The sequence below is a fragment of the Rhinopithecus roxellana genome, chromosome 20 (assembly GCF_007565055.1).
Source record: "Rhinopithecus roxellana isolate Shanxi Qingling chromosome 20, ASM756505v1, whole genome shotgun sequence".
Classification (NCBI taxonomy): Eukaryota; Metazoa; Chordata; class Mammalia; order Primates; family Cercopithecidae; genus Rhinopithecus; species Rhinopithecus roxellana.
Genome location: NC_044568.1, coordinates 9744921 through 9754163, shown reverse-complemented (window position 1 = coordinate 9754163; position 9243 = coordinate 9744921). Strand labels below are relative to the sequence as shown.

Genomic DNA, 9243 nt, shown 5'->3' with positions numbered 1-9243 from the left:
TTGAACGTGGGAGGCGGAAGTTGCAGTGAGCCGAGATTTTGCCGCTGCATTCCAGCCTGGGCGACAGAGCACGACTCTGTCTCAAAAATAAATAAATAAATAAATAAAAATTAAAAAGAATAAAGATGAAATATGTAATATGCTGGGCAAGGCTCCTGCCCCCAGGAAATGATAACAATAATTCCCTCCCCTAAAGGGCAAACAAAGAAGATAATCGTTCTCCAAAGTCAAGGATGCTTTGAGAACGCTACTAAAAGGAACTCAGGATAATCTCAACTCTAGCTCGGCCAGAGTGGTTCCAACGCTCAAATCATTCCCTCTTTCAGTGATTGGCTGAGCCTGCCAGAGTCGAACAGCGGAAAGCAGCCCCGGGGCCTCTTGCTGCCCTCAGGTCGGTGCAAGTCGCTTCACAACTCCTTGTAGTCGCCTGACCTTAGCGGTCCAGCTTCCTGCCCTTATGCAGGTCTTGGCTTCGTTCAAACGGACCGCCTTTGCCAGCACCCAATCAGAACGCTCGATCTTCGGCTGTCGTCCAATGAACGCGCGCAATGGGGAGGGGAAAAAAGAGAGCGTGAAGCCCAATCGCAGCGCCATTACACTTGAGGGCAAAGAGGTTAGGAAGCCGGCATGGCGCTCCGGTCAATAAAATCGATAGCTGGAAGCTGCCTGTGTTCCAGGCAAAGGCGGTGCGGTAGCAGCGCCGCCATTTTCCCCGAAGGCATCTTCCGGTGCCTTTCACCCAAGTTCGGGCAGGAGTTTCCTGAATAACAGCAAAAGGTTTCCGTTAGCCCTGCGGGCGGCCGATTCCGATTCCCTCCGGGCCTCCCTGGCCACGCTCAGCCCTGGTCTGGCGGGGACTCCTCGATCCCAGGGGCCGCCAGCGCCCGAGGGCCGAGGCCTGGACGGGGAAGGCCGTGGCACCGGCTCCTCGGGTCCCATGGCGCCGCCTTCGGCTCCGCTCCGGGCGCAGGGACCAGGAGAAGCCAGACCCAGTCGGAAAAGGGGCAGGAGGCCGAGGGCTCTGAAGTTCGTGGACGTGGCCGTGTACTTCTCCCCGGAGGAGTGGGGCTGCCTGCGGCCCGCGCAGAGAGCCCTGTACCGGGACGTGATGCGGGAGACCTACGGCCACCTGGGCGCGCTCGGTGAGGCCGGCCCCATCCGCTGCCGCGGGGCGCGAAGGGATGCAGGAGCCGGGGCGGGGGGAGGCAGGGAGGCCACGGTCCTGGCAGGCGACCAGGTTGTCAGGGTAGGTGGGCAGGGGCTTAGCGGGAGGTGCCGTCGGGGAGACATTACTCGGCGTGATCTAGAAGCTGGCCTTCTGATTTGTTCTCCTTCCCCAGGGTGCGCAGGTCCCAAACCAGCCCTCATCTCCTGGTTGGAACGAAACACTGATGACTGGGAACCGGCTGCTCTAGATCCGCAGGAGTACCCGAGAGGGCTGACAGTCAAGAGAAGTGAGTGCTAAATAACCACGCAGAGCCTGCAGCCCTCCTATAAAGTTCTACCTCTAACGGCTCCGTCCAGAGTTGTGGTTTGGCTAGGGGTGGGTGCCGCGTATTTAGTGTATTCATCTTCCTAACCTCAGCGTCTTGTGTCTGGTGGTGTGGGGCCCGTCCACCACACAGATTCCCATGTCAGCCTGCAAGCTGCAGTTTTCCATTGTATGAATGAATCAGTGGGCTTCTTCGTCTTTTTTTTTTTTTTTTTTTATAGAGACATTGTCTTGCTATGTTGCCCAGTTTGGTCTTGAACTTCTGGCCTCAAGCGATCCTCCTGCCTTGGCCTCCCAAAATGCTGGGGTTACTGGCGTGAGCCATTGCAGCCAGCCAGAATCAGTGAGCTTTTAACGGTGCTACCCTCTGCCTCCTTTCCAGGATCTCTGCCTCTAGCCACCTTTGAATTGGACCAAAGAGATCCTAAACTTCTCAGAGTTTTCTGGGTTTTGGTTGAAGGGAGCTCATGGGGAACCAGCTGCCTGGGATGCAGGATCCTCTTTCTGCTCTTACAGCAGGATGACCCTTATCAGCGAAGGACATACTGCAGTCTCCCCAGAATCCAACAAGGCTCTGCTTAACCCCATTCAGGTAGAAGGGTCCCAGATCTACCCATAGTAGAAGATGCAGCTGTCTGGGCTGGAATTTCAGAGCCAGATTCTCCAAGACGAGGGATAGCTGTCTAAGATTCAGATCTGACCATGATATTACCTTGCTTAAAACTTTTCAGTTAATTTTTGCCAAGGTTGTCAAATGGCCATTGGTTATATCTGAGTCATTTGGGGAACTTGGTAAAAATGCAGGTTCCAGGACCCCATCCCAGAGCTATTCATTCACTTGTGTGAATGTTTAGGAACTTGCAGTTTTTTAATTAGCCTCATCTGATTCAGATGTGCATCTAGGTTTGAAAACCGGCGGGGCGTGGTGGCTCATGCCTGTAATCCCAGCACTTTGGGAGGCCAAGGCGGGTGGATCACTTGAGGTCCAGAGTTCAAGACCAGCCTGGCCAACATCGTGAAACCCCGTCTCTACTAAAAAATACAAAAATTAGCTGGGCGTGGCTGGGCGCGGTGGCTCAAGTCTGTAATCCCAGCACTTTGGGAGGCCGAGACGGGCGGATCACGAGGTCAGGAGATCAAGACCATCCTGGCTAACACGGTGAAACCCCGTCTCTACTAAAAAACACAAAAATCTAGCCGGGCGAGGTGGCAGACGCCTGTCGTCCCAGCTACTAGGAAGGCTGAGGCGGGAGAATGGCGTAAACCCAGGAGGCAGAGCTTGCAGTGAGCTGAGATCTGGCCACTGCACTTCAGCCTGGGCGACAGAGCCAGACTCCGTCTCAAAAAAAAAAAAAAAAAAAAAAAAAAAGAAATAGCCGGGCGTGGTGGTGGGCGCCTGTAATCCCAGCTACTCAGGAGGCTGAGGCAGGGAGAATTGCTTGATCCCAGGAGGCGGAAGTTGCAGTGAGCCGAGATCACGCCACTGCACTCCAGCCTGGGTGACAAAGCGAGACTCCATCTCGGGAAAAAATAAGAAAAGAAAACCACTGGGTAATTAGCTGGGCGTGGTGGCGGGCGCCTGTAGTCCCAGCTACTTGGGAGGCTGAGGCAGGAGAATCACTTGAACCTGTAGGCAGAGGTTACAGTGAGCCGAGATCGCAACACTGCACTCCAGCCTGGGTGCCAGAGCAACACTCTATCTCAAAAAAAAAAAGAAAAGAAAACCACTGGGTAAAATACAGTCCAAGGTCCGTAACAATGCTATCAGCAATGGTTCTTAAAGCATGGTCTCAGACTAGAAGCAGCATTCCTTGGGAACTTGTTAGAAATGCAAATTCTGGGACCCTACCCCAGACCTGCTGAATCCAAAACAGGCACTAGGGCCTGGCAGTCTGTTTCAGTAAATCCTCCAAATGATTCTGATCACAGTGAAATTTGAGAACCATTGGCTTAGAGGGCCTTTTGACCCAGTCACTGCTAGCTCATACCTCACAGGTTTCCATGTCTTGCCTTACACTCTTCATTTTTGTGAGACGGAGTCTTGCTCTGTCGCCCAGGGGGAGTGCAGTGGCACAATCTCAGCTCACTGCAACCTCTGCCTCCCAGATTCAAGCAATACTCCTGTCTCAGCCTCCCAAGTAGCTGGGACTATAGGTGCCCACCACCACGCCTGGCTAATTTTTAGTAGAGATGGGGTTTCTCCATGTTGGTCAGGCTGGTCTCAAACTCCTGACCTCAGGTGATCCGCCTACCTTGGCCTTCCAAAGTGCTGAGATTGCAGGTGTAAGCCACTGCGCCCGGCCTGTCTTGCTTTATTACAGTTTGTGTCTAAGAAGATCTTAGGACCTGTGTGCATTGTACACTGAGCCTTGGGACTTATGTTTCTTTTTTTTTTTTTTTTGAGATGGAGTTTCGTTCTACCCAGGCTGGAGTGCAGTGGCGTGATCTTGGCTCACTGCAACCTTTGCCTTCTAGTTTGAAGCAATTATCTTGCCTCAGTCTCCTGAGTAGCTGGGATTATAGGCGCCCGCCACCATGCCGGGATAATTTTTGTATTTTTAGTAGAGATAGGGTTTCACCATGTTGGCCAGGCTGGTCTCGAATTCCTGACCTTGCAATCTGTCCACCTTCGCCTCCCAAAGTGCTGGGATTATAGGCATGAGCCGCCGCGCTTGGCCGGGACTTACATTTCTAATCCTTCATAATTTTAATTCTTTTTTATTTTTTGAGATGGAGTCTCGCTCTGTCGTGCAGGCTGGAGTGCAAAGGCATGATCTCAGCTCACTGCAACCTCTGCCTCCCGGGATCAAGCAATTCTTCCACCTCAGCCTCCCAAGTAGCTGGGATTACAGGCACCCGCTATCGTGCCCAGCTAATTTTTGTATTTTTGTAGATACGGGGTTTCACCATGTTGGCCAGGCTGGTCTTGAACTCCTGACCTCAGGTGATCCGCCTGCCTCGGCCTCCCAAAATGCTAGGATTACAGGCATAAGCCACCGTGCCCAGCCACATTTTTTAAAGAATCAGCTAAGTCAAACCATGGCTCATCCACAATGGAATTCTGTGCAACTGTAAAATAGAAAAAAGATGTGCTGACATAAAATTATCTTTAGAATATCTTAAGTGAAAAAATGAAGGCACAGTAAAGTGTGTATAAGGTGTGTATATGTTGTATTTTATATAAGAAAGGTGAGCTGGGCATGGTGGCTCATGCCTGTAATCCCAGCACTTTGGAAGATGGAGGCGGGAAAATAACCTGAGGTCAGGAATTTGAGATCAACCTGGCCAACATGGTGAAACCCCGTCTCTACTAAAAATACAAAAAATTAGCCGGGCATAGTGGTGTGTGCCTGTAATCTCAGCTACTTGGGAGGCTGAGGCAGGGAGAATCGCTTGAACCTGGGAGGCGGAGGTTTCAGTGAGCTGAGATCATGCCATTGCACTCCAGCCTGGTGACAGAACGTGACTCTGTCTCAAAAAAGAAAAAGAAAAAGAAAGGTGGAGGAAGAGAACATATGCAGTAAAGCATGTGTATGCAATCTCTTATGAAAGAAAGATGGGGAAGGTGACATTTGTATTGCATCAGAAAAATGGGAAGAAACTAACATGGTTTCTACAAGGTAGATGGGAAAAAGGTGGCAGCAAGACTTCTCTGTATTCCTTTATTAATATTTTGACTTTTTTGTTTTTTGAGATAGGGTCTTGCTGTGTTGCCCAGGCTGTAGTACATTGGTGCCATCATGGTTCACAGTAGCCTTGAACTCCTGGGCTCAAGTAATCCTCTACCTCAGCCTTCCAAGTAGCTGGGGCTACAGGCAGGCGCGCATGCCACCATGTCAGGCTAATATTTGTATTTTTTGTAGAGATGGGGTTTCACGATGTTGCCCAGGCTGATCTTGAACTCCTGGGTTCAAGCAACCCTCTTGGCCTTGGGCTCCCAAAGTGCTGGGATTACAGGCATGAGCTACCATGCCTGGTTGATATGTTGACTTTTGAATGATGTAAGCTTACCTCTTAAAAATCATTCCCTTTTCTTTTTTTTTTTTTTTTTTTTGTTGAGTCGGAGTCTCGCTGTCTCACCTAGGCTGGAGTGCAGTGGCATGATCTCGGCTCACTGCAACCTCTACCTCCCTGGGTTCAAGCGATTCTCCTGCCTCAGACTCCTGGGTAGCTGGCATTACAGGTGCATGCCACCACGCCTGGCTAATTTTTGTATTTTTAGTAGAGACGGGGTTTCACCAGGTTGGTCAGGCTGCTCTCAAACTCCTGACCTTGTCATCTGCCCACCTCCGCCTCCCAAAGTGCTTGGATTACAAGCGTGATCCACCACACCCGGCCTCAATTTTTAAAGTTAGCTTAATCTCCAAGAAATCTTCCTAGACTTCTCCAAGCTGGGTTGGAAGCTCCTGTAATGCACACCATATTTGCATGATAGTATGTCACACTTAGCTGTCTGTGGCACTAGGAATTGAGGCCAGGGGGTGAGTCTATTGGTCTTGTAACCTATAATGTAATTTACAACAGCAGGATCCCAGTATTTGTTAAATTAATTCTTTTGTATTCCTACAGAAAGCAGAACCAGAAAGAAGAATGGGGAGAAGGAAGTATTCCCGCCTAAGGAGGCACCCCGAAAGGGGAAGCGAGGCCGGAGGCCCAGTAAACCCCGACTGATTCCCAGGCAGACGTCCGGGGGCCCCATCTGCCCTGACTGCGGCTGTACCTTCCCTGATCATCAGGCCCTGGAGAGCCACAAGTGCGCCCAGAATCTAAAAAAGCCTTACCCTTGCCCAGACTGTGGGCGCCGCTTTTCCTATCCATCCCTGCTGGTCAGTCACCGGCGGGCACACTCCGGCGAGTGCCCCTATGTTTGTGACCAGTGTGGCAAACGTTTCTCCCAGCGCAAGAACCTCTCACAGCACCAGGTTATCCATACAGGCGAGAAGCCCTACCACTGCCCTGACTGTGGTCGCTGTTTCCGGAGGAGCCGGTCCTTGGCCAATCACCGGACCACACACACAGGCGAAAAACCCCACCAGTGCCCTAGCTGCGGACGTCGCTTCGCCTACCCCTCCCTGCTAGCCATTCACCAGCGTACACACACGGGAGAGAAGCCCTACACCTGCCTCGAGTGCAACCGCCGCTTCCGCCAGCGCACCGCCCTCGTTATCCACCAGCGCATCCACACGGGCGAGAAGCCCTACCCGTGCCCGGACTGCGAGCGGCGCTTCTCCTCCTCCTCTCGCCTGGTCAGTCACCGGCGTGTGCACTCTGGGGAGCGTCCGTATGCCTGCGAGCACTGTGAGGCCCGCTTCTCCCAGCGCAGCACGCTGCTCCAGCACCAGCTCTTGCACACAGGAGAGAAGCCCTACCCCTGCCCAGACTGTGGGCGTGCCTTCCGGCGGAGCGGCTCCCTGGCCATACATCGCAGCACGCACACTGAGGAGAAACTGCACGCCTGCGACGACTGTGGCCGGCGCTTTGCCTACCCCTCACTGCTGGCCAGCCACCGGCGCGTGCACTCGGGCGAGCGGCCCTATGCCTGCGACCTTTGCTCCAAGCGCTTTGCCCAGTGGAGCCACCTGGCCCAGCACCAGCTGCTACACACGGGGGAGAAGCCTTTCCCCTGCCTCGAGTGTGGCCGGTGCTTCCGCCAGAGGTGGTCTCTGGCTGTCCACAAGTGTAGCCCCAAGGCCCCAAACTGTAGCCCTAGATCTGCTCTCGGGGGCTCCAGTCAGAGGGGCAATGCCCATTAGAAGGGGAAGAACTGCCTACGTTCATTTCATTTTATAGAAGGACCCAGAAAAGGGAAGGAGGAGCCCCAGGTCATACAGGGCAGAGTCAGAACTAAACCCAGGTCTCCTGCTGCACAGAGCTGAACTTTAGTATCTTGCACTGCACTGACTGCCTCCCTATGTGTGTCTGGAACAGTCCCATTAGGAGAGGTGATGTCATTTGGTTAAAGTTTTCCAAGCTACCCTATCCTAAAATAGTTTGTCTGGATATCAGGGCTAAAAGTTCTACCCATCTATTTTAGGGGCTGTCTGCTTTTCTAGTCTGTGCACACAGGGATTACCTGTCATCTTGCATGCAATCAGGAGAATCTCATTTATAGGTGCAGGACATTCCCCTACTCTGCCTCTTCCTCCATACTAGGTTGGAAAAGTCTGGTTTAGCCCACTTTTTACAACACTCCTGCCAAGTGGTCTCTACCCCTTGCTTGAAAATCTCCCTTGACAGGGAGCTCACTACCTCACAAGGCAGGTCATTTCATTGTGGGATCTATAGAAAGTTAAGTACCACATTCTCATCTGTAAACCTTGCCTACGACATGTTTAATACTTCTACTTGGCAGCCCTTCAGATAACTTAATCACAACCAGTTTGCCCCCAAATTTTCAGGTTAAGTAGCATGAATTTGGTCATTCCTTAAAGACAGGGTTTCAATTTCCACATATGATCTCTGCAAACAGGCTCTGGGTTTTCAGTGTCCTTTTTGAAGGGTCATGTAAAAATAAGGTAGCACCCACAGTGCCACTACACCTTCTGGGGCTGGACTTGTTTCAGCAGCTTTGGTTGCTCTGAATTTGGGGGAGCTGCATGGTACCAGGGGTTTATTGGGATGCAGATACATAAATGCCCTAAACTTAAAAAAAAAAAAAAAAGCTAAGTCTTCATCTTGTGTTTGGAAAATTGGTTCAAGCTGGGTATGAGACATAAGCACAGTCAGCTCTGGTCAATTAGAAGAGAAGTCAAATTAGAAGAGAAGGCTGGTCTTAAGGAAAAGCAGGGACCTGTGGTTTAGCAGCAGGAAGTGCAAATGGGACTGGCTTGTGCTCTACCTGGCAGCCCTGGATTGGCTTCAGGCAGCCAGTGCCTGGAAAAGCCTGGATAATTGGGCTGTATTCAACCCGGATTCTCATCAGGCACAGATGAATCACATACACACAATGCACAGATCAATCACAGGCACATAAGAATCGGCACAGAACTTCCATGAGGCCTCAGTCAGCATTTTTTCACAAAATGAGGTGAGGCCATTCAAGGAGGCTAGAAAGGGAATTGAACCCAGAGAGAAAGAGTCTATAGTCATCAAGTCGTATCCATGCCAGCCTCCCTCCAGAGAGGTGGCAGCAGCGTGTCTCAATCTGATCCACCTCCATGGCACCCGCCGGGTAGGTGCTTCATAAAATTTTACCGAGTTAAATGTGAACAAGGCCTACCATTTTGCCTTGGGCAGCTGCACCAAATTAGAATTTCCAGATGTGACTCATATTCCAACAGCTGGAGTGGGTCATCCTTTACCCCTGTGGCGCCTTACTACAGCTCTCCTGATCTGGGCCCAAGCAGGGGAGCAGCTGGGGAACACAGCTTTATGTAATTACCTCTGTTCAATCTTTAGCAAGTTGCATTGTAACATTGTAACTGTTTATTTCTCCTTGGATGGTGAGCTGCCCCTAAGAAGGGGTCATATCAGATTGGGTCTCATTAAAATGTCTGATGAATGAATTCTGTTCCTTGTGGAATTACTTTTTACAAAATGTCAATCTAGTTCCTTGATTCAGTAGCAATTTTTGCTGTTCTGATGGGAGAGCCAGACTTTCAGACCAGGAGACCTGTCCTGCCCAGCAGAGCCCTGTTACCAGGTCTGCCCAGTCCCCTGGTAGAGCCAGCTCTTTCCCCTACCCTTTGCCACCAGAACGCAAGGATTTCCTCAGCTAGGAATTGTATAACTTTCTTTGGGACTGGATGGTA

At 51.3% G+C, this 9243-nt stretch overlaps 1 protein-coding gene across 1 annotated transcript; it reads left to right on the top strand.

Moving 5' to 3' along the window:
- The first annotated feature begins 555 nt into the window (after nt 1–555).
- On the top strand, nt 556–8997 carry ZNF689 (zinc finger protein 689). The gene is made up of 3 exons (XM_010362217.2): nt 556–1142; nt 1341–1454; nt 6062–8997. Exons 1-3 carry the CDS (start codon nt 938–940, stop codon nt 7243–7245), a joined length of 1503 nt encoding a protein of 500 aa, XP_010360519.1. The 5' UTR covers nt 556–937; the 3' UTR covers nt 7246–8997.
- Nucleotides 8998–9243: the final 246 nt, after the last annotated feature.

Excerpts from the sequence above, each read along its gene's own strand:
- ZNF689 (XM_010362217.2), top strand. The coding sequence starts at position 938 with ATGGCGCCGCCTTCGGCTCCGCTCCGGGCGCAGGGACCAGGAGAAGCC. Across the intron at positions 1,143-1,340 it reads CGGCCACCTGGGCGCGCTCG|GGTGCGCAGGTCCCAAACCA; the intron begins GTGAGGCCGGCC and ends CTCCTTCCCCAG. Across the intron at positions 1,455-6,061 it reads AGGGCTGACAGTCAAGAGAA|AAAGCAGAACCAGAAAGAAG; the intron begins GTGAGTGCTAAA and ends GTATTCCTACAG.